The following is a 25,870-nucleotide window of genomic DNA, read 5'->3' as shown; positions in this document are numbered from 1 at the left end:
TGACAGTTTGTTGCTTTCAACACGATATGTGGGTCAAGTAGGAATAATTTCACTGACAAAGATTCCAGTGTTTACATATTTAAATGTGGAACAGGATAAGGTGACAGATAGGCCTGGTAATGACATCATGACAGATGCGGGAGAGGGTTTGGCGTGGAAGTGGGAAGGGGGTGAGGGCGGCGTAGGGATTTGCACTGATGGATGTCCAGTTGCTGGCCACATCAGAGGAGCCGGGGGGCAAGCAGACAGCAACCGCTGCTCCCCTCCCTCTAATCTCTGCCTGTGTAATCAGAAACACATGGCTCCCCATAATGGCTCCAGTGTTGTCCTGTGAAGTAGAACAGGGCTGTGAGGGTCGTGTACACACCAGCACACAGCCACGGTGATGGTAAATATACAGCAAACACTTCCTTTCACATGCCAGTGCACTGCAACCACATATAGTAAATGTATTCTGGCATTAATATACAAGTAAAGGCAACTTCTCTGCCCTTTTTTAAGTTATCAAACTGTGTCTGACCAAATAAACCATGGATAAGAAGGGTGTGAATAATTCAGACCTGGCCTCTGAGTCACAAAGATGTGATAAAGCAAATCCGATGTGGTCTGAAATAATGGGGGAAACTTTCCTCCAGGCTAAAGGCGAGTAATGCTGCATCGACATGTGTTTATGTGACTGGTCTTGGCAAAAAATTGGAGTGAAAGTTTGCGTCTCAAACAACAAAGCTGTTGTAAGCTACAGTTCGTCGGTCACAGACAGGACTGATTGTCGATACAGTTGGGGTTCAGTGCATAAAAACATAAGACATCTGCTTATTTTCCCTGGGTTTGGGCAGGCACATTTGGTCTTGTGATCATTTTCCGTCCTAATATCTGGAATAAGGCAGCAGCTCTCTCTCTCTCTCTCTCTCTCTCTCTCTCTCTCTCTTTCTCTCTCCGCTGCTCCAGGTTGGAGTGAGAGGCAGAAAAGAAAAAAAAAAAAAAAAAGAAAACTTTGGGTCAGCCTGTGGAATTATGTGAAAGCTGAAACCTCAAGCCACATTATGAAGTCTGAAGTCCCACTTTACTGCACAGATAGCGGATGGATGGGTGTGTGAGGGAATAAAGGATAGGGGGAGGGGGGAGAAGGAGGAAGGAGTGAATGAGGGAGAAGGAAAATAGGCTACAGAGAAAAACATGAGAGAGGGAGAGAGGGTTTAAAAGACAGGAAAGGAAGGAGAGAAAGAAAGGAACAGAAAGAGAGAGCATCTGACTGATCTGCTTTCTATTAGCCATCCAAATACTATAATACACTCGTTCCATAGAATTATGCTGACAAAGGGGGAAAAATCCAGGGCAATTTGAAGTCCCAGACAACAGTTTGCACACCCCTCCATGTGAGAGAAACGGGAAAAAAGGAAAAGAAAATCTCCATCTGGATAGAGAGCGACTGTGGCCTTATTACAATTCTGGCAATTCATATTCATTTGTATTTCCACATTTGCAGAACTAGTCAAGATGAAAACTGTGTGTACTGTTCGTGTCTTCCAGAAGCACTGTTTGGTCACAGCTTGAATAATGATGCATCGGTTTGAGCTGATACAGACACATCAAAGTGTGCTGAGCTAAATAGTAGTTTTTCCGACTCATACACTGATTTTAATTAAGTGTAATACTGATCCCAAACCGAGACTCCTTCAATCTCAACGAAGCAGCTCTTTTGACCTAGTTTTAGCACATCACCAGCTTGTCTGAGCATCTGTTTGGGAGGTCGTCTCGTTGTGTAGTTGCTCTTAATTTGTGCATTAAGAGCGGCCTATTTCAGCTTGGTGCCACTGTGAAGAAGTTTCGGGTCTATTATAACGACTATCTTAAATCACAGAATGAGTAGATGTCACTGGAAATCTATAAACACACGTTCGATGCTGGCTTTGTCCCCCCCCCCCTATTCTGGTTGCGTGCTGACCTCAGTTCTCAGTGGTTTTGGCTCAAGAGCAGCACCAGCTCCATTTCCAGTAAATGTCATTTCATAGTTACTGCATTTCCACAGGGCTGAGAAACAACATTTAACGTGTAAGGAGGACTGCAATTAGACAGTGTTTCTCGCAGACAGCGCGTCGACAGGGATAAGAGACGAAAACAGCATTTTCAAATCTCCTCCGGTCGTGTCTGATGCAATGAATCAACCAGGGAAATGACTGCATTTTAGGAAATCGTAGTGCAATACATTTATGTTAGGCAGCCAGTCAGTCGTTTGAACAATAGAAGAAAAAGCTAATTTTCAATTGGAAATGTCAAAACCTCAGACTCTTGGGGTTTTTTCAACAGGTTTTCCAGACAAATAAAGGGATTTGCTTAGAAAAATGTCTTTCTATGACCCCATAAAATCTTTCCTTTATTTCTTGAGCATACGTATGCATGCAGATAATAAAAGCTGCTTCACACTGAATGCCATTTTACAAGATTACAACTCAGATGGAATAAAGCCTAATCTATTATCCTGAACTTACATGGGCACCAGAAAACGGCTATTGACTCAGTCCACAGTAGAATTCATATTTTCAACCCCTTTCAAGTGTAACTCGACTCCACTTTCTTTCTGCTTTGCATTGCAGAAAATATTTGTCTTTTTCCCCCTCACTCATAAATTTCTTTCTTCCTCTCCTTGCAGGGACTGAAATGGCTACCAGATGTGGTTCCAATCTGTTCCCGTTGCTATGGAAACACAGGGACTGGAATAGGTTTTCTGAGTCCAGGGCTTTTGGCTGACTCATAGGGCCTGAGTTTTAAAGCGTTGCTGTTTCTATAGAGTTGGCACACTGAGGGGCGCAACAGCTCCAATTCATGTTTAGACTGGCAGACGACATGTCATTGAACCCCCTTCCCACACTCCTAACCCTGACTCTTCGACCATGCTTTGTGTTATCCTGTATAGTCACTCCTTTGTATTCATTTGTGTTGCAGGCCGAAACAGATTTATGTTTCACACATCGACCTTCAGTACCAAGTCAATAAAAACATCAAAATATTACTCTTAGCTGACTGCAGAGGGGATTTAAGAATTCCAAGTTTTATAATCATACACAGACTTCTCCCATTTCAATCAATTAAAAAGCAGCAGGCTCTGAAATCCATCACAAGCCGTACACATGCTCAATCAACCCAGTTTATCCTGAAATGCTGTGCAGTGGTGACACGCAATGTACATTTCCAAACTGTGACTTTCCCACAACATGTTGATGAAAAGCAAGAGAACATTGTGTTGGTATGCTCAGCTGAGACTGAGGATGGGCAGATGGAGGCAGTTGTGTCAACATTCCTCTCCATCCTGGCACTGAATCAGACTTTGAGCCACTGTCACATGAAAAACTGGATGATTTGGGGGTGGGGGTGGCGTGGGGGTGTATAGACTCCAGTGTGGGTCTGTAAAAAATACTTAAAGGAAAGATTGATTTGGAGACATCAAGGTTGTGGTAGTTGAGTCTGACCTGAGACCAAGTCCAAAACGGGGCCAGACAAAAGAAAGACCTGATCCAGATCAAAATGTGAAATAGTGAAGACGTAAAAGGGCAATAAACAAAAGAATTTTGCTGAAATTATTTTGCACGCTTGGGCGAAAACAAAGGAGGACCATGTGGTAAAAACCTTTCAGTACTTTCTATCTTTTTAGATTGTTTAAATGTGAACATCCAGTGGTGTTTGAGACCAAGTCAAGGCTGATCATAATAGATGCGGGTTCCTGAGAAGTTCAAAAGTGGATTTGAGACCAGAGTGATGTTCTATAGCCCTGAGAAACTCCATACTTTATCATAAAATGCATACATGCATTCAATACACACGTACATAGTAAGTAACACCATGTCAAAAGAATAGAGTCCAAAACAAAGCTGCTTTGCCTTCTGGTTCTAATTACCTATGACATGACCTTTCCATCCATTCTTATATCCATCCATTCATCCTCCTTCACTGCTTCACTGCCTTGTGGCCCAGTCCTGCCTATATCCCTCTTCACCCCTCTAAAAGAGGACACATATGCAGCGCGTGATTAACTCCTTAGCACAGAGTTTCCACTGTTTCTCCCCATGAAAGGAGCTCTTGTCCCCCATCCTGAAGGAACCAAATGAACAGTCCCCTGGTTCCCTCGGGCTCTTTGAAGAGCTGCTGTGACCGAACGACTCTGCAGGACTCCCGCCTCTTCCCTGAGACTCAGCAGCCCAGAGTCACAGGAAAGGGTCAAATATCAATCAGCATTCACATGAATCTCTTTAGAGAATACAATTGGAGATTTATGTGGTTATTACTCAATACATACTTTTTAACCTCACTGTTGTTCTAGTTGAGTGTAGACTAGAATAAGATGCTGGCAAGAAGCTGAGGAGAGGACGTGCCCCCATGAGAAATAATAGGATGTCCATGAATTAGAATCTGATAACTATAAATCGATTAAATGAGGACTGATTTTTAAGTTTTGGTTTCACTATAGCTACATGTATTGCTTTCTTTATTCCAGAGAAGTAAATGAGGAAACACCAATTTAATGACCATACACAAAAGGAAATCGAAGTTGCTAAAAACAAACCACAAAAGACAAAATATACCTTACAGTTGGTAAATGTTTTGCAGCTTTTTAGGCCCTTCTTTACAAAAATGCACTGCAAGCCTATAAAAACAGGAAAGGGCCAGTCAAATAAAAATTGCCACTTCATAATTACACAATGTTATGGTTTTACGTATATGCAACTGTTTCAACAGTGGTATCATATCAAGTATTGTACAATCCTTTCTGTGAGTTATCTTTTATGGGAGGCAATAACAACAACTGGAGGGAACAAGAAGGTTACAGATTTCCTGTGCAGCTATTAATGCCATATAATTACACTCTGCGTCATGCAGTTAAGTGTTACAGAAACAATAACATCAACAGAGAACAATTACAATGCCAATGTAAACTTTACAGGAGGAAAGTACTCATACTGCAGGTTCGCTTCAGAGCCCAAAATAAGCAACATATCAAAAAAAAGCAAATACAACATGAAAGCCAGTTCATTGACATCAAGAAAAACAGAACTAAAGAGGTCATATAAGCACAGCTTACAAAGATAATAAAAAGTACACAATGTATACAAGTAGAAAATGCTGAAAAAATAACCAAAGAACCTTGTTGTACCTTGAAAAAAACACCAAGAATTTTCAATATAGCTGTCCACCAATAACTGGAATAAAACTTTTTCCTCTTGACAAGCGTGAAACTAAATCAGTCCAGTTTAGGTATCTTTGGTTCCACTTTTTTTGGTTTGTTCATTTAAGATAACAGTTAAAATTAAAATTGGCAAAGATATGTAGGCAAACATAGCTTCTTTTGCTTAAACCGATCCACAGTTGAGGCATATTTAAACACTGGAGGCATGGTACCATTTAGTCTTACAGAGTCTTAAACCCTAAAACAATGCAATAAAAGCAGCTTGTTACTTCAGCATAAATCTATGAGAGAATCCTTAAGGGACAAAACATCTCTGATACAAGTTTTTTTTTTTTAAACAATACCCTGATGGCATAAACAAATTATTGTGAAATGAGAATAACTCACATGGTGATATTGGCCTAGTTTCTTTATGTAACTGAAAGAGTCTTCTCTCTTTCAGACATGGCAGTCTTCCTCAAAATATGTTTGCCAGAGAAGGTAATGGCCTAATCATGTTCACTGATCTGTAGAGAATGCCACTAACAGCCATTACATCAACAAAACTATCTATTGCATATGATTTACAGGGAGTGTGATTGTCCTGCAGTATGTTTTTTAAACATAGCATTGGCAAACTGCAGATGTTGCTGCATTACAGAGAAAGTAAGGGAGTTTAAAGTGATTTAAAGGCATGCCATAAAGTGAGGACATAGGATAGCTTGGGATTTCATTTTTGGTTTAGTGGTTTAGCTGACTGAATAAAACCTACAGTAAGAGCACATTCTGGTGATTTGGTGTTAGCAGAAGTATGAAAGAGGTTTAAAACAGCCCTTTTGGAACAAAGATCAAAGACCTTGTTTGGGCTTCAACAAACCATATCTGACAGAGTTGGAGAAAAGGGAGCTAAGTGTTTAAATCCAAAAATATAATATTTCTGTATGGAGGAGCTATACAGAAATAAGTGAGGAATTAAAGGTGACTCACAAGCGCAGAAAACAGCTAAGTCCTTAATGTAGCATAACTTCTATACTTTGGGGTGTCAAATTTATTTGATTAAAGAAAAACTTTCCTAATAACATGGTATATCAACCTGAAACTTTTCCTGGTAGCAAAAAAGAGGACAAAAGTAAAAATCTGTGTGCTTCTTTTGCTGGAGATTTTTGTTTGTTCTAAAGCTTAAGGTATAGAACTGTATTTGTGCATGTTCGTCCATTGAAATGTGAAAAACCCCAAAACAAAATAGCTTGCAATCCTCAGAGGATTTAATTTTTAGTACCTTCAGTACTTGTGGAAAGCGTACACAAAAATATCTTTTTCCAGAAACCTGTATAGCAAATTACAGTTATGAAACCTAAAAAGCAATCCATATATAAATATAGTGGTGGACATACTGCAGAATAGAGATGAATGAACTATGGATTATGTCTGTGCGCCACTGTTCTCACAGTTGTGTCCGGCTTAGCCACAGGTTGTGGTGTGAGACTGATACATAGTTGTTACGCAAAAAATGATTCTTGAAGTGTAATACAATGGTATAGAGGTCATTATAATACAACTCACCAATACAACTCAAGTGCACCCTCGGTTTAAAAGCATTTCTCACTCTTGACTGGTCCTGGAGTTACAGCACACTCAAAGAAAAATGTTTAAATTCCTTGATTGAAAAGCTATGTGCTTCACCTTCCAACAAATCCATTTTAGTCTCTTTGGAATCCATCACAAACTTCAGCAATTTGTCTTATAAAAACACTTATTTCACCATCTGTGGTGGCATAATGGCTGTCTTTTGCTGGGGTGTTTTAATTTCCGAGGTATCCAAAGTACCCTCCTTGCCTTTCTTCCTTGGTGGCTTTTTTATGGGAGTCTTCTTTGGTGTAGGATCCAACTTTGGGTCCCCTGCCCTTGAGCCGTTCAAGTCCTGCTTCTCCGGGCTCTTCATGTCAGGGGTCCCGAGGTCGGTGGTGACGGGCGCCACCATCTTCTGGAGGCTGCTTGAGGTGGGCAGCAGGGGCTTGGTGGAGCCCTGCTGGTTCAAGCCAGTGGAGGGGGCCCTCTTGGCTTTCTGTGGAGGTGTGGGCTTCTCCCGGTTTCCCTTGGGTGTTGATAGACCATTGGTCTTTGTCAGGCCTGTCCCCTCGTTCCTGTTAATGCTTTGGGTTTTCTCTTTGAGCTGAGCAGCCAGGAGTGTGGCAGCCTCAGAGTTCATATGAGGATGGATGACCTTGGGGCTCTTGGGCGGCTCCTTGGGGGTCTCCTTTGGACTGTCGGCACTCTTCTTCTCAGATGAGGAACTATGGAAGTTGCTAATCTTCTTGAGGGCATTCTGAACCACACCATTAATGTGCTCCATATGACTGGGACTGCTGTGCTCATCCCCAGACTTCTTGCCTCGCAGAGGTTTGTGCTTGCTGGGGGAGCCATTGACGTCTGCCTCCTTACCCTCCTGTTTCTTCTGCTGCTCACGGTTTTTCTCCTTCATTTTCTGCCGCTCCTCACTCTTGGCTGATCCATCACTGGAGCTCCTCTTTTTCTCCTTTGGAACTGCAAGTACTTTTATTCCCCCCTGCCCCTGCTGATCTGGCTGGGAAGACCCTGTAGTATTTCCATGGATCCATGACACTTTGGGCTTAGTGGATGGGTCTGGTGGGCGTGGTTTGGGCTTGCCAGGTGAAGGCGGTGGCTTTCCATTGCGCTTGGGCTCTGGGGTAGGAGTGCTATCCCCATCCTTGCCGCTGCTTTCATCCTCCTTGGACTGCTTGGAGAGGCGGGCAATGCGGGCATAAAGGGCTGCAGTCGTGGACTCAGAGCCACTGGTGGAGCCTTCACTGTCGGACGACTTCAGCAGGGGCTGCTCGCTGCCTTCTTGTTTTGTGATGCTGGTGTCTTTGAGGGAGGTGTACTCCCCTGCATCGTCATCATTAGGGACAGCTTCTGGCTTCTCTGTTGCTGGGCTGGGACAGCGTTTTTCCTTATTTTCGTTCACAGATTCTGTGGATCATTGGCACATCAACAGGTATTAGTCAAGGAAAGTCAAAATTAAGTTACAACAAAATCCTTTTCTGACAAACCATTTTAACAGATCAGACACTGAACATTCATGCAAAAAAATCTCATTATTCCTCTTACAAATGAAAAGTTGAATTCATAAGGAATAAACAAATCGTTGCTTTATTCACTTGGGAATTTTGCTCATACCGCCATACTTGGTCTGGTATGACCAATATCCCTTGGTGGTTTGTGTTAGCTAATGTTAGCCAACTTTAGATACAGTAGATATTGCTTGTGTCACTAACATTACTGATTTGGTTTGCTGACCTGATGATTCTCTACTTGTGCTATTATTACACTGTGTTGTACTATTTAAGCTATTATCTCATAATTACCACATTTGGCCACAGTGGCCACTGTTCAGCAAAAGTTACTTTGCTGAACAGCTTTAGCAGACATTATTGGAACCTTGTGCTGGCCTACAGGTATTATGAAACATTTACAAAAACATGTACTGATGCTGCAAAAAATCTTGTTTTTTTGTGGAGTATTTTTCTTATTTGAATTTTTGAATTAAGGATATAGGGTGTCATATATTATACAGACTGTAAAGCCTTTTGAGGCAAACTTGAGCTATTTTGTGCTATATGAAAAAAAATACTTGACAACACAAGACAATCAATCAAAATTTCTCCAATAAAATAAAATATAAAGTAGAAAACAGACTACATAGCTAAAAGTAGCAGCATGATATTATTTGAATTTGTAAGGGGACATTTTTTCATTTTTTCATTTTTCACAAGCCTTTGACAAATTGCAAGATGCACTCTTTAATTTGAAATTAGTCCTGAATTCAAACAAGACTAAATCTATGCAATTCTCCAGAGCCAGAGATATTGCAGACAGTAGTTTGCATACTACCACCCTGAATGGACACAACATTGAGAGGGTCTTAGAGTATAAATATCTTGTTATCTGGCTGGATCAAAAACTTACTTTTAAATTTCACATTAACACACTTCTCAGCAAGCTACAACAAAAAAGGGATATTTGTACAGAAATGTAGGATGACCACCACTCCACCTGGCTAAATCTTTGTAATGTGGTGGAAACATCAACATCATGAATAGATTTTTCACTTTAGTCAAAGTGAAATACTGAAAAATAGATCTAAGTGAGCAGTAGTGAAATACTGCATAGATCTAAGTGTGCGGAAATCTTTTATCATATTTGTACAGAAACAAAGCTAATTTTCCTATGTTCAGTAGGAAGCGGATAATCAAGGCTGTCTTCTTGTCTGTTTTGGATTATGGTGATGTTATCTATAGACACGCCTCTGCCTCCACTCTTAAACCGCTTGATTCAGTTTATCACTCTGCCCTAAGACACATTACAGTGACAGTTATTCCACACATCATTGCTTCTTGTATGAAATGACAACTTGCCATCATATGTTACTCCTTCATTAAATCAGTCCTATTGTCACTATTCAATTCATTCAAGTGATTAGCTAATGCTTTAGGTCCTGTGTACAAACACTGAATTTGCCTTTAGTTTCTGTGCTGCACACAGAAACTGTTGTTGTTTGTTTTCTCATTGGGTGTTTTTTTTTCTTCATGTTTATTTTATTCTGTGCTCTCGGTAACATTGTAAATGTATGATCTGTTGTTTGTTTGTTTGTTTTCTCAATGTTGTTTTTAGGTGTATTTTACTCTGTACTCTAAGCAACATTGTAAATGTGGGTATACCCTCAATGTTCTCTGAGAACTAAATACGTCAAGGTTGAAATTTTTTTATTCCCACCAGAAACACACAGGCACACAGGTTATTCAAAGACTGATTTCTGTTCTACGTCATTTTTGTAATTTGTGTACACATACTTGAGAGCTGGAGCATGGAGCAGCTCCAATACAATAGATATTATCAGCACAACTCTAATTCAAAAACCTTCTCATGATGTTTACAGTAATTATTTTGTGCTCAAGGCTTTTTTTTAACTCACAATCAATTGTTTCAAAGTCCTTGAACCATTCATGGGGGGAACTAAACTCTGAGAGACTACTTGAAGTCAGTCAATCAAACAGACAAAAAAAAAAAATCCCCTAAAACAAAACCTGACTTGCACTGTCTGATTTCCAGAATAGAAACTGGTGAAAAGGGTGTTTTCCACCAAACTTCAAGGAGTTAGTCACAGTTTGGATTTGTGCCATATGCTGACTTGACCATTCCATTTCCTGTTTATACGCTCCTTGTTCTCATAGAGAAACCTGGACCTAGATGGCACAAGATAGCAGCCAACTATCTCTGTAATGAGATTTACAGAAGTGGGTGAGTCACTGCGTAGTCACACATGGGATCTTGACTTCTTTGGAAACGTATGAATATCAGCAAGCGTGTCTGTGTGTTAATGCTCCTACATGCCAATTTACGGATTTTTTGTGCGTCATTCAAGATAACTAAACAGTTTATTTATTCTTACGATGACTCACCTTCATGGGGAACACAGTAAACTGGCCCCTCATCTCCGCTCTCAAAGGAAGAGAAAGACTCCTGGGATGACCATGAGGAGGGGGAGGGCTGCTCAGCCACTGAGGGGGGCTCGATGAAGCTGCAGTTGAAGGTGTTCTCCGGGTCGTGGTGGGCTACTGAGAACAGAAAACAAACGCAGAAGCCAAAAGGTCAGTTGGAGGGTATTATACCATGTTACAAGAACAACAGTCTGTTCTCACTCACTCTCACAACTGCAGCAGAGTTGTAGAAAGTGTTGGTTTAAGTGAGTCTGTGGACAAAATTAGGTTTTATTGAATTTACTTGTGAGTTAACAAAGGCCCCAACATTATGGGCTTTTCAAAGTGAATATTGAAATTTTTATATATAGGCTTTTCAGCATTTTTACATTTTGACACCCAAACCTAAAGAAATTCACTTTTTCATTCAGATCTATATTTGAGACTAAAGTTGTCAATTTGCCAACAAGAGGACTTAATGGGTTTCGTTTGGGTCCATCACCAGATCTCTGTTGACCCCAACCATTCTGATTGTACAGGAAAGGCAGGGTTGCATTTGTCCTTTAAATAAGGTATAAATAAATAATGTGAACACAGAGCCCAATAGACAAAAAAAGCACCCTACACAATATTGAAGAGTTATTGTGTACTTGTAGATATTACCACATAAAGCCATTAAGGTACAGATATAAATTTGCTAGATCATCAATTTATGAATTAATAAATAATTGAGGTTATGTGAGCTTTTATGTACTGTTATTTTCTTGATCTATGAGATGCTAAAGTAAAGATTCATAATCAATTAAATGAAGCATAGCGTTAGTTCAGGTGGAACACTGAAGTGGTGCTAGTATTGGCTGATTGGCATCAGCTACATATGAGATTTACAATCTTTGGCTCATTCACAGCTGTGTGACTAGTAACATCCAATCATATTTATGCAGGTGTACATTGTGGACATTATAATCTGTCGCTTAATCACTGTTATTCTGCTGCTACGCTCATGCCAACATTGTTTGCTGCCGCTGCTTCCTCCACCACTCCAACTTCCTTGTAATGTTGATTAGTAGTAATAGCAGAATCCTTGTTCATATTCTTTGAATCTCACTCAGATTCTTTGAGAGCACCATCAAAGAGCAGAGTTTTTTGCCAAATCTAACTCTAACCATTTGCTATAAATCGTTAAATCCTTGATGTAAGTGTCTCTGACTGTAATTGAAATGAAAGTAAAAAGGAAAGTAAAATTTAATAGTTTTCTTCAGAAGGATTATTCAGTATTTAGGGAATGTAACCATATTTGCTTTTTTTCTGAGAGATGATGAGAGGATCGATATCAATCTCATATCTGCTCTGACTACAGAGCTGGAATAGCCTGATATATGGACTGGAAACAAGGAGAAACAACTCGCCTGGCTCTATTTGAAGTTAAAAAAATATTCCCACCAAAACTTCTAAAGCACACCAACTAACATGTTGTATCTCGTTCTCCTGTTCTAGTCTTTCCAAGTGTTTAGGTGTTGAGCAACACCTTTCACAAATAATTTTCAATTGAATCCTATCCCTCAATGATATGTAGGTCAAGTCATGTTTCTCTCTCGCTGTCATCGTCTCTCCATCTTCCTTCCTCCCTTTTTGCTGACCCCTCAGTCTGTGAGGACAGCTGTGGTTTCTGAGGGATGGTTGTGCTTGATCTTCCCATCTGGCGTGAACAGTGCAGTTTTGGCCTAAACTGTACTGGGCGTTAACTCGACATGACCGACCACATCAGATGCCCCTGCTTACACGCCCGATGACACATGGGTCCATCCGTTTGTTTAGTCCTCAGATAAACCCTTCATGGAAGGAATCCTCCAACTGTGCCAGGACCCTGGCCAGGAACAAATCTTTGCTCCTTAGCTGTTGTTGTTTGACTGTAATAAAAAAGATGAGCTACTTAAAGAGATCTGCGGCCGGTGTTTGTTGACGTCGTGGTGTTTAGAAGCAGCATCTGATAAAAAACAGCACTGACTTTGTATTTCAGCAGTAATATTTGCCACTCAGATTTTATATAGATTTGTTTATATTTTCAATGCATCTCCGCTTGTTTTTGATATGCATGCACTACTGATACATATAACTTGAGAATATAATATTAGTTTAGAAGTTCCCCTCACCCTAAAGTGTAAACTAAACATGTCTGGTTTATTTTTCATCATAAGCAGATCTAATGTTTATTCCCTTGCTTCCCGTGTCCATCCCTCTGCCTCATACCATGACTTTCTGAAGTGCCTTTTTTTTTTTGCTTTCAACTTCCAGCATTTTCTCAAACAACAACCAGATTTAGTCGCAGCAGAAATTTTGTGTGTGCTGACATGTTTGTACAAAGTGATTTTCAAGGACCCAGATTTGTTTGATTTGTTTTTCCATGCTGACTTTTATCTAGTTTTCCAAATTATAGATTTTAACTGTTACTTACTACCTATTGAACCAATAACTCAGATGGAACATCTGTTTAACTGTCTTGCTAGCATGCTAAGAAATAAGATGCAGATTAATCTTTACTGTAACAATGATCTCTTCTTAAAAAGATTTTCTTACATTTACCCAAAACAAGTAATCTAAACCTCTGAGCAACAGATGTCTTTGTGTGTTACTTCTAGGGCAGATAATGTAAACACAGAGGCAAAATGTCTACAGTAAGCAAGTTCAGATGTGTGTAAAAAAATAGCAGAACCAAAAACACACACATAGGTATGTGTAGTACAGTAAGTGTTTGACCATTGTGACTACATGACATGAAGTCATGCACCAGTGTATTTATAGCAAATTGACATATAGATGTTAAATTAAAGTTTACAACACAATGCAAATGATTCAAAAGTCTAACATGATTTAACTATTCTAGTTGGATGAACTGTGAAAAGGAATTAAGCTTTGTGTTGATATGATAGATTAATAACAAAATACTATATATAGAACCCAGTAAAATGCTTGATCCCTACAGTGAAGGGATCTGTTGGCTCTGTTATGCTGTAGGGGGCATTTTGCTGGCATTGTTTGTGTCTACATGGCCCCTTAGAGGGAAGGGTCACTGCAAATCAATACAAAGTTGTTCTGAGTGATCACCTTTATCCTATGATGCAACATTTCTATCCTGTTGGGAGTGGTCTCTCCCAGGATGACAATGCCCCGGTCACCAGATCTCAACCCAATTGAACACCTATGAAAGATTTTGGACTGACGTGTTAGACAGCGCTTTCCACCACCATTGTCAAAACACCAAATGAGGGAATATCTTTTGGAAGAATGGTGTTCATCCCTCCAGTAGAGTTCAGAGACTTTTAGAATCAATGCTAAGGTGCATTGAAGCTGTTCTGGCAGCATGTGGTGGCCCAACACTTAACTAAGACACTGTATGTTGGTTTTTGCTTTAATTTCTCACCCTTCTGTATATGTATGTATATGGACAGGGTCCTTACTGTGTAGCAGCACACAGATAGGCAGAGTCTCAGAGGAACTGAGGAATGTAAAACAGCTAACCAATGCAAAGACTTCAGTTATGTTAGTCAACAGGCTAACACATGGGCATTTTGCGACATAACTTCTGTGCAGTAATGAACAACTGCTGCCCTTGAAAGCTGCTCTTTCCAGACTACGGGTCTAGAGGGGCAGATAGTTCCGCAGAATGGACGCCACTGTGATCCCTCCCTATATGGAGGCCAAAGCACAACAGGGCATTATTGACATGTCCCAGCTGCAGAGCTCTACCACCACAGTTGCTCAGTGGGGGGACACATTTACAGACCTGGGGCAGTGGTAGTCTAGAGGCTAGAGAACTGGGCTGGGACAAGAAAACTGCTAGTTCAAATGCCTTGCTCAACCGTGGAAAAATGGGCATAGAATGGGAATGTTACTCGCTAATAATAATAAGAATCAATATGTTTCAGCCTGAAATAGCCTTTGCAAGGGTTACAGGATTGCATACAGAGTCTAAAACAAATACAGCATAAAGTGACATTTAGCATGGTCACTGCAGAGTCTAACAACCAATCACTGATCATATTTATTAACAAATACACAAAGAATTTACTGATAAAGACTACTGCAACATTGCACACATTGGTTCACACTATTAAAACCCGAACAGCTTTATTTTGCGTGCACTTGAGAGTTACTTTAGGGTGTGAGAATGCTTTCTGCCCATTTTATTAGTCAACTAACAACTGCATGAATGTGAAACAGAATGTTGTTGGAAACACATCTGCAATCCAAGCCAACTTTTCCCTGGATAAACAAAGATGAAAAAAGCAGGTGGTGCTGCTCTCAGCACTCATCCATGGCGAAGCATTTGGACACAGAGGATGCAAGGAATGCTGGACACACTTGAATCTGTAGGGTGTGGAGTAAATATGCTTAGAATGGAATGCCAAACTACAAACACAGCCTTAGTTTTGCCAAGAGGGGAATAGGTGACAGAGTGTTCCTGTAGCTACTTCTCTGAGGCTAAGTATGCTAACAGAGGAGTAAATGTTGTCTTCCTCTCCTACTTCCCCCCCTTTCCGTTTTCATTCTGTCTTGCCACATCTGTTGCCACTGACCCTGGTGTGGATAAATCACAGTTCTGACACGGGCTGGGGTAAATTTGACCACTTCCTGTTTCCAGCCCCATCGGGCCCCCTCTGGAATGTGTGTGTGCAGGACTCTGTAGCCCCAGTCAGAGTTAGAGTTTCTAAATGTTGGCAGACCATGCTTCTGTGGGTAGCCCAACAGAAAGCAAACTAGCAAAAATTTGGATAGGACAAACCAGGAAGGACAAGAGAGACTTCGACCAGTTGTAATAATTGACTGGGTATTGAGATCTGTTCTTAAATTTGATTGGTGTGTGGTAGTCTTATTTGTTTTGAAAGTATATGACTAGAAATCTTGATTGTAAAAGCCTAAACATTTATTTCTTTGCTTGCAGTGTAAAAAGCCTCCAGTATCTTTATGTACAAGAATGAAATAGATTATTCATTTCAAAAGGAATTTGAATAAGGCAATTCTGCTTTTTATGCCTCTGGCTTGTGGCTTCACATGGTAAATTCAAGCTCTTCACAAACAAGCATATTCATGTCCAACACTATGATGACAAAGGCAACTCTGTCCCTGTGTTGTATGTTGAACTAGGGCATAATGGAGACAGATTCTAGCTTAAATAATCAGCTGGATAACTGAGGAAGCACATGCTGCTCAGACATGCAAAAGAAACCAGGTCATCATGTTTTAACTCCTTCCACACCACACTGACTTCAACAACCCCTTTTAAAAGCATCAGATTAGAATGTATCACAAGGATACTTAAGCCCAGCAAAGTTAGAAAGCACTGCATCGCTTTGAATAGAGAGAGTTTTTTTTAACAAATCAATAAATCATTCTATCTATAAATGTATGAACAAGTTCCTAGAGCCCAAGCTCATGGTTTATTTTGTCCGACCAACAGACCAAATATATTTAATTTAAAATGTCATAAAGTGGACAAAAGCAGCATCTTCACATTTGAGAAACTGAACCAGGGAATGTTTGGCATTTGTTCTTGATAAATGGGTTTTTAACAATAAATCAATGAAGTAAATTGCTGTATATTAATTTTATGTCAGCTGATTAATTGACTGATTGTTTTAACATTACTGCAAATGTCATCCCTATTTTCTGTCTATGTATTTAGCTAAACATTATTAATCTCCTAGTTTGACAGGTAAATTAAAATATGAAGCCCGATTAATACAATTAGGCTCCTATAGGTTTGTAAGTCTGTACAGAATTACAGAAAAATACTACTATTGTGGTCTGAAATGCAGCACATGACAATACATTTACCTCTGCAATTGACGGTATTGTCACAGTGAAGATTAATCATGTTATAGTGATATAGAACAACAAATAGGGGCAAGAGAACTACCTGCTTATACAAAAAAAATGATCGCTGCCTGCTTATACAAAAGATTGAGGTAATTAAGCGTGTATATTTAAACTGACCCTGAACAAAAACAACCAAGTTTAACCGCTTATCGAGGTTTAAAAGATCAGCATATCTCCACTGCCTACTATAAAAAAGACCGGGGTCACAGACAGATCTGTCACATACCACAAGACCTCCACATGGAGCAAGAGAGCTGCAGCGTCCACCCAAACAGTGCGGCCTTTGATAACGCGTCACTCAGCACCACCCGGGCCCCCCAACAACCACTGGCCTTCTTTTAATAACACAGTCTCCTCCTCAGCCCAAGAAAAATTGTCTTGGGGAAGAAGACGATGGAAACGAGTAAAGAAAATGGGACGAAAAAAAGCCCCAGTTTAGGGTTGTAATAATATGAACACATGGCATTTGAGGGTGCCAAGAATAATAAGGGGCTCTAAAACCAGTGCATTCCTTTCAAATGAAACCCCATACTCGCCTGGCAGCCACCATACACTTTTCAACCCTATTCATCATCTAAAAAGCAGACTAAGGTAGCACCAAAGGAAAATGCTCACTCTGACTGCCATTCATTGCTGTCATAGTCTCTGGTGTTAGGCTAAAGAAACTTAAAAGCACTGATAGCCACTGCAACCACAGTTTTCATAGTCTCTAACATCCAAATTGTGAATCAAAAATCTTCATGACCTGTGCTTGTTACACCACGGCTAATATTGAAGCTAAGAATGATGCGACTTTAGCAGTCTGTATTATACAAGCACCAGAGAGTACAATTACATAAAACATAGCAGCTTCTGGCAGCGCTGCGGTGGGATATGAGAAGGAGTTTTAGGGCTTACCGACTACTTTGGGCAGTTTCTGTCGCCTCAGTGGAATACGGGGAAGTTTAGTGCTGATTCGGCTGAATCGTCCACACAGGATCCGCTTGGCTTTTTTGCTGTTGGTAGAGTTGTCTTGGTTAGGATTGAAAAGGGATGACGCCATGGAAATCCAAATGAATCATTCAAAAGAGGCATATTAAATCTGGCCCTTAGCCTCTTTTGAGGGCTCAGGGGCTACTCACATTGCTACTCACACTGTAATGTCAATGTATAAAAGTATTTAGAATACAATTTATATGCATTTATTCATTTAACAACCTGGCACCTATGAGAGAAAGAAAAAAAACAAAACATTTTCCCCTGTTTTCATAACCAGGGCAAGCCCTCCTACTACAAAACTGAGCCCCCATCACACACTGCTACGGTGAAGACACCTATCTGTCACTCACTTGTGGTCGTCCTTGTGTCGACAGAGGCAGCAGCAGCACAGCAGCGAGAGGAGGACAATCAGTAAAAAGGAGACCAGGGTTCCAGCCGCGATCACACCCATCCGTTGGTTGGGCTCTGAAAAACGAGATGCAGGGAATTCTGGGTGTGCCACACTGGCGCAGCGAAGAGAGTTTCACAAAATCTCTCTCTCTGTCATCACTAACACTAAAGACCTTGGCATACAGTAAAATATTATGATGGACTATGTCACTGCATTCAAATGACTTAAATAGCTGGTTTAGATCACTGTATGTAATCTTTATTAATGTGATAATGAAGATAAATCATGGTGTTGCATTAATGATTGATTTTCAATAGCGGCTTGACATGTGATGCATCTCTGAGGAAATGCATCAGGGTGAAATTCACTATTAATTTTATCTCCCTCAAGACATGTGACCACTTACACTTTCACTTCTGATTTCCTGCAAACAACTTCCTCCCATCCTTCCTTCACTACACACCCCTCATCATAACTCATCAATGATTTATTAGCACCCCTCCCTCTTCATGTGGGATACACCCCAAAGATAATAAGTGCTGTATTGCATAACTATGGACGGCATTAGCACTTGCAAGGACAGATGCCACCAGAAGAGAAGCAAACCATCAGTTAAAGGCTAAATGGTGGTGTCCCTCGGGTCTTTACACTGTCACATAAGTCTGAGATGGATTGTTGGGCAGTCTGGGTGTGGCGTGTTGTCATTTCTCTGTGCTCACAGCTGGATAAAGGATGGAAAATGGTTTGGGAGGGGGGTAAGGTAAAAGTGACAAGGTCTTATGATATCACTATCCCGCCTGCCTCCGCCCATAATGTCCACAGGCCAAAATCTCTACTACCTTTGACTCCTATAAAACAATATTCTTCCTGCCTGCCTCCATCAAACCGTCCACTTTTTCCTCTGCTTTCTGTCTCCTTTCCAAGTTCTCTTTTTCTCTTCCCTTTTCTCTATCCCTTTCTTTATTTTTTCTTCCTTCCTCTCTTGCTCTCTCTTTTTCTTTCTCTCTCTCTCTCTCTCTCTCCCCCTCTTCCTCTCTCTCTGGCTGGACAGGAACAGAGCCAACAAACACAGCCATAAAAAGGACACCGGTCTGGGTCTGGAAACTCTATCAAGGCCTCGCTACGTTAACTCTCCCACTACACACACTGACCTGAATAGATTTGTTTGTTGGTACTCAGTGTGTACAGCCAACTATTAGACATTTAATACACAGGCAGCACTAGTTGCTTCTGGCATTTTCGACAAACAGCTTGGAGGGTTATAATTCTTTCTGTATGTGCATCACGAGAACAACATTTTTGTCTCAGTAAAGGTACATTATTTAGAAAAACACTGGTTTCTGACTCACTGCTGTTTGCTGAAAACCCTTTAAAAAAAACATCATAACCACAAAGCATGTGGTTGCTCTTAAAAATATTTTCTTACGGAGATAGCAGGCACCAGACACAGGATCACAGTTCTTGTCATGGCAAGAGCAGGTTTTGTTGCAGTTAACTCCGTATTGCCCAGGTTGACAGGTCATATTGCAGCTTGAGTAGAGAAAGAAGAGACAAAAACAACATTTGTTTAATATTCATTCCAAGTGACAGATGCATAAACTGGGACATAGTTCTCCATACGTCTTTGTTCCAAGTAAATTTTTTCCTGTGATAGAAGTTTTTTTTTTTTTTTTTTCACTTGTAGGAATTCTATACTCCAGGATGTTGCTGTAAAATGTGCCTCAAAACACAAGCATGCTCCTTCAATTCCCAAGATATATATACGTGTGTGACAAATGTAATATGAGAGCCATCAAGCTTTTTCACTGTGTACAGTAAAGTTGTAGAGGGCATAAACACAGGTTTTTCTTGGGTATGAGGTGTCTTATGACTTACTAGGTTCCATAAAATCCCGGGTCACACAGGCACTCTCCGGTGACAACATGACAGATGCCGTTGTAACAGTGACTGCAGTTGTTCTCACAGTTTTCACCATATGTGCCGTTAGGGCAGCGTACCTCGCACCTATCGCACAGAGAAGGAATGCAATGATTACAGTCATTATCAAGCTTAGCGGTAGGAGTCATAGACATTATCACAGTGCAGAAAATGGTATTACAGCAGCTACTAGTTAAAGTCACTGCCATTATGTTTTTAATGTTGGACACGATAAAGCACCATGTGAGAAAAGGGCTGACTGAACAACAAAATATAAACAAAACAGCATGTTCTTTTAACATTTCCAGGTTGTATTGCATATGTTTTCTTACCTGTCCCCAATCCAGCCAGGGTTACAATGTGAGCACTTGCCATGAATGGGGTCGCAGTGGTGACCGTCTTTACAGGTGGGACACACTTCCTGGCAGTTTTCACCAAAGAAGCCTTTGGAGCAGAGCTGATCACACCGTGTCCCATTCCAGCCTCTGTCGCAGGTGATGCAGCGTCCTTCTGTCACCTTGCAGGGCTGCTGGCCCTTGCAGTGCCCACACCTGGGATCAGTCAAGGAGCAGAGGAAAAATAGCTTCATTTATCTTGTTTACACAGAAATTCCTCCATCTCATTTAAGTGTACTAAAACGATTAAGGATCTGAAACGTGATGTGAGGCATCTGTATGCTTTGATTTGTTGCTCTAATCATCATTGAAGGGGAGATAAACAACACTGAAGTCTAACTGTGTGCTTTTTGGTTTATAGCAACTGAATCGTGTGAGAACGACACAGTCCATGGAAGGTAAAGCACTTAACCTGAATTGCTTTTACATGTTGCCTGATGATGATGGGATAATGTGAATACCAATTCCCATATCTCACTTTATTATTGTTCCATTAAGTAACCTATTCAGATATTTTAAGGGTTATCAGCTGCAGCATATATCAAATCTTATTTCCTATCAAAACCACAAAACCACACCATAATATGGATCAGACAGGGGAACTGAACATTAGGCATCTGTAAAACTGCATGTTTCCTGTGTTTCTGAAATGGTACATTTGCTCTCTGCCAAGATATTTCCCCCACCTGTTCCTGCAGTTTTGACCATAGAACCCGGCAGGACATGGTTCCCTGCAAAACTTCCCACGGTACCCTGGTGTGCAAGTACACGAGCCGTCCGCCTGGTTGCACTTGCCGTGGATGCACTGGCAGTATCGTTCACACCTTGGGCCCCACAGCCTCTCCCGGCACTGGCAGCGTCCCGTGAACTGGTCACATGGTGAATTGTTACAGTTACACTGGATTGCACAGTTCCTGCCCGTCCAGCCGGGGTTGCACTGGCAACGTCCTGTCATCGCATCGCACACCGAGTTGATGCTGCAGTAGCAGTTGTTGTTGCACTGGGGACCCCAGGCGCCAGGGTGGCATGTGCATTTGCCAGTCTCTTGGTCACATTTGCCCTTTTGGCATAAGCATGCATTCTCGCAGTTAGGTCCCCAGCGATTGTGATTACAGGTACACTCGCCTGTCAAGTCATCGCACTGGCCATTGGGGTAACAATTACATTTACCCTTGCAGTCAGGACCCCAGAACTGGGCAGGGCATTCTGTTAAAAGACAGTGCAGTAATCAGGAAATAAGCAGAATTTCTTCTGACTAGTCAAATATCCTTGAAAAGATACATTTTGACGCTCTCAATGCAAGCTAGAAATTGGTATTTACAAGGTGAAATATTTTTTTCTTTATTTGACCTTTTAAAAAAACAAAAAGTCAAAAAATTGGTAGAAATGCCAGAAAAATAATTAAAAGTCCCTTACTAGTGTCACAGCTAGCTCCAAAGTATCCATGACGACAGCGGCATTCATTTGGCCTGACACACACCTCATTTTCCTTGCAGGTGAAGTTGCCTTCACAGAGAGCTTGGGTGAACAAGAATAGGGTACATTATTCAACTGGCTTGTACAATATGTAATATGACATGTATTGATAAATGTTAGCACTCTGTATGGTACATACGTGTCGGGCATTCATCCCCTAGCTGCCCCCATCCACTGCAGCACACTGATCCTGATGATCTGGAAAAGAAATTATGAGATTGAAAATGAGAGGGGAAAGATGAAGCACCTAGCTAAAACATAGTAAAACAAACACATATCAAAGCTGCAGTATCCAAACCCAACTCACGGCTCTTTGATCTCACAGTTTTCACTGATGTGGCTGATGCCCAACACTGCAAATGTATGCAGGGCATTGTAACTATGGTACATATGTTTAACAGATGATTGTATAATTATCTGAATGTGGGGCATTCACATCTAACCGTATACTGTACATACATTCAAAAGCTCTCATCCCCTGAATTTGCTCAGGTTATCAGCTTCTTTAATCTTTCCTAGCCTTTGCGGAAAGACAGGAAGAGTGTGAATATTCAGAGACAACATTTTGCAGCCAAGTTTTAAGCCTGTCAGGAAAGGACGGATGCGTCTCCTCTCCCTCCCACGCCTGTGACCTCTGTGGGGCCCCTGCAACACGTCAGCTTCCCCTAAAATGTTTGAAGATGGCAGTTTGCATTCAGTCAATGAGTAGGGAGCAACGTTGTTTTTATCCTGCCAAAATAGGCGCGTGGTAGAGATCACTTGTCTAACCTCTGTATGCTTTCACTTTTTATGAAAGGAGAATGATTTAGAAACAAGTCTTTACCACTTTATATACATAATACAGCACTGGATTTAACTTTTTGTAACTGTGCTGCCTCAACTTTTTACAAAATCCATGTATGGCGTTGACCCTTGCTGACCTTGAAGACATAGCCAATCCATGTCAGCACTCAGGAACAAAGATTACATTCACTGTTTTGTGGAATTAAATCGGTGTTTAGAAGTATAGCTGCACTCGTGTTTGCTTTCCATTATTGCATAAGGAATGTACCAGCTACCTTTGCCAAGGACATCAATAGCTGCTCTTTCACTTATTCAAAAACACATTTTTCTGCATCAATGCTGAAAACATCACATGACTAACAGCTTTCCCAGACCTTTTTTTTTTTTTTTTTAAAGAATACTTGATGCTAGAAAACAATGAGTGTTGATGGCATCATCAAACATTTTAGTTTCCATTCCACCAAGATTCAGCCGTTGATTTTGTAATCCAAGGACGCATATAGCAAATGCTGACTAGCGATGATAAATGCTGATCTACTTCCTTCTATTCATATGATTCAAGACAGAAAAAAATAAGAACATAATGGGTACAAGTAAGTGGTGAGTGGAGAGTGCACTGCAATGACTGTTAGATACTGAAAGAAGGGCAAAATGTCAAACTTGTAGAGCAGTGAAGGCCAGCACTATATATATATCACAATGACAACTTTTAAAGGCACTAAAATTAGCAACTTTTTTGGTAAATGATGCATATTTTGTTGCCCACCAAAGCAAAGTAGGAATCTGTGAGACAACAAACAACATCAACTTTGAAGAGCAGTTTTTGATTGTTTTACATTTGAAAAAATGCCAAGTATGGCTTGGCTGTAATCTGTACTGTAATCTATAAAAACTGTTACTACACATTTTTTACTTTTTATTCTCATCTGTCCCAAACTCTGCAAGTGAAGTCAAATGTGTTCCATTAAATAAGAAATACTTAAACATACTATGAACACATTATTCCTTGTCATACAGCTTTTTATAGCATATTGGAGAATAAGGCACAGACTTTGCTGTCTACCACAATTTCAAAATTCTTCGACATCAGTCCAACAACTGTGGATGCTGCACTCAGCAATTGTGGACACGGATGTTTTTCTTTTACACTTGTAACCAGAGATCCACAGCTATAATCCTGGAGTCATTAAAAAGCTTGTTGGATCTTCACCTTTGAAAGTTGCCTGGTTATGTGGATTCTAGGAATACACTTTTCACAGTATTAGGCTTTACTCTGAAGTACGTAATCATAACCAAGTTCCTCAAACCACTCAAACAGTTTTCCAAAACTTCCCCATATTGAATTTTAAGTACATTATCAACCCCAGCGTGTTATGGTGCCACGAATGCTGTGAAGGTCAATGAGAGCGCCCCCTACGGTGCAACGCAAACACTGCGTGTTCCAGATGTACACATCTGTATAGCTACTTTCTTCAATGGACTCCTCCTCCTGCTACGGTGGACAGGGAACATGTTATACGCAGAAAAAGTGGTCAAAGTTAAATTACAAAATGGGGAATTATAGTGTTACTACGATTTCTTGATAAAAGCATAAAAGCAAAGTTTAAAGAATGAAGATAATGGTGGATTTCAAATAGTTAAAGCGACTCTTTCACTTTAGTGAGAACCGTTATTCGTGCATATGACCACTTGGATCACACTGGATCGCACACACTGCAAAAAACTGCAATTTTATAAAGTTGTTACTGTCTCGTGCTCGTTTTTTAACCCCACGTTCTTAAAGAAAATAAAAAAAATGCTTGAGGAATGTGATTATACAACTTGTTTTCAGTGCTATCTGCAACTCTGACTGGATTATTTGAAACAAGGGAGAATGAGGGAAAAAACGTCACAAGGAAAAGAAACAAGCTGATTTGCATTAACAACCAGCGGGATAACTCTTTTTTTCTTTTGCAATGATGCTTACCCAGATGCCTTGCATACATTTCTGCCTTTAGGATTGAGTTCTTGGCTGACACAGGAGCAAAAAAACAGACAAACCACCGCAACAACAGCAAAAGAGTTCTTCACTTCCATTGTACAAGCAGCAGCATCCTTCTAGACGCCTTTTGTACTCCACATTTCCCTTCTCCAAAAGTAAAGATGATGAGTTTCACTGGATTTTAAACACTCCGATTTCTTTCACGCACATAATCCAGATGAGTTTGCTGTAAGAAATTCAAATCCTTGTCCAAAAGAGGTTTTTAAAAAGTCCTACGCCATCGATAAAACTCAGCAGCGCAAAAAAGTGACCTGCGACAACAATCCCAGAAAAAAGTCATAAAACCCACTCTTGCAAATCACAGTAATCTTGATAAACGCCGTTCTCATGCATTGCGCCGTTAATTCCACAAACATTTCTAAAAGAGGCCATTACGCAAAGATGGGTCCAGACTCATAATGACATTAAAACAACTTTTGCCCATGTAATGTCCTCAGTGCGTCTAGAAACGTGTCAATTGACAATAATCTTGACCAAAAATAAAAGTGAATGATTTCTCCTTTGCTTTTTCCTCTCTGATGAGAAGTGCTTAATCCGTAACTTTTGTCCTCTCTTGCGCTCCCAGGAGTGGCAGGAGGGAAATTCCTGATTTGTTACTCTATCTTTGGCTGTGTGCGCCATGCGTGCGCCACCAAATTTGCATAGGCCTGTGTGCAGAAGGGTCTGCTTTTGTGTCGTTGGATAAAAAAAAACAACAACCTATAACTTATTGCCTAATTTGGCATTTAAACAAACTAAAAGTGTATTGTATGCGATTTCGGTGAAAAAGGATTGTTATATTTTATATAATGAAAAATATCACCGTTGTCATTGTTCTCATAAACCCTACCAGTAGTTGTATATTTTAAGCATCTGTCAATCATCTTGAACTAGATTTAAAATAACAGATATGTAGATCAACACAAACTTGGCGATGTGGTAATCGATTTAATTTAGTTTTAGTTTTTAATTGACGGATGAGAAGAATGTGTGTGTGTATGTGTGAGTGTGTGTGTCTTTGTGTGGGGGTGGAGGGGGCAGCAGTTCAATAACTACATATGAGACAATGGCTCCCCCATCTGTTAACACGGACGAAGGGATACTGGCATATGGCACCCCCTGAGCTAAATACTTAAAAACCATTGCCTGCCTGTGCATAGTTGCACAATCATGCGCCTGGGGTCTGGAGGGTTTCTCACAGGAGCACCGTTGATCTCTTTAAAAGGGTTCAAGTCCCCAAGTTATTCGTTACCCTTCTACAAAATGTTATGACATGTTTGTAATTTTACTCTACTGGCATAATCACTATGTCAACATTAGTAACAGGACACACAATTTGCAGATTGATTGACTTTTATAAATGGCTTAACATTATAC

The 25,870-nt window shown here is 40.5% G+C and overlaps 1 protein-coding gene across 1 annotated transcript; it reads right to left on the bottom strand.

Annotated features, from left to right (window-relative positions):
- Positions 1–4,494: 4,494 nt before the first annotated feature.
- Positions 4,495–25,144, bottom strand: scarf2 (scavenger receptor class F, member 2). Its single transcript, XM_067570148.1, has 11 exons — positions 24,440–25,144; positions 21,830–21,888; positions 21,631–21,732; positions 20,901–21,420; positions 20,152–20,370; positions 19,778–19,906; positions 19,329–19,432; positions 17,862–17,976; positions 17,431–17,528; positions 10,639–10,794; positions 4,495–8,149 (listed from the first exon to the last, which is right to left on the bottom strand). Exons 1-11 carry the CDS (start codon positions 24,547–24,549, stop codon positions 6,912–6,914), a joined length of 2,850 nt encoding a protein of 949 aa, XP_067426249.1. The 5' UTR covers positions 24,550–25,144; the 3' UTR covers positions 4,495–6,911.
- Between the last annotated feature and the right edge of the window lie 726 nt (positions 25,145–25,870).

The sequence above is a fragment of the Thunnus thynnus genome, chromosome 2 (genome assembly GCF_963924715.1).
Source record: "Thunnus thynnus chromosome 2, fThuThy2.1, whole genome shotgun sequence".
NCBI lineage: Eukaryota > Metazoa > Chordata > Actinopteri > Scombriformes > Scombridae > Thunnus > Thunnus thynnus.
This window is presented reverse-complemented; position numbering and strand designations above follow the sequence as displayed.

What these genes read in the sequence shown, in the direction of transcription:
- scarf2 (XM_067570148.1), bottom strand. Translation starts at nt 24,549, where the DNA reads ATGGAAGTGAAGAACTCTTTTGCTGTTGTTGCGGTGGTTTGTCTGTTT. An exon ending in AGGGGATGAATGCCCGACAC is followed by an intron (nt 21,733 to 21,829) that starts GTATGTACCATA and finishes TGTTCACCCAAG; the next exon opens with CTCTCTGTGAAGGCAACTTC. An exon ending in GAAACTGCCCAAAGTAGTCG is followed by an intron (nt 10,795 to 17,430) that starts GTAAGCCCTAAA and finishes TTCTGTTCTCAG; the next exon opens with TAGCCCACCACGACCCGGAG.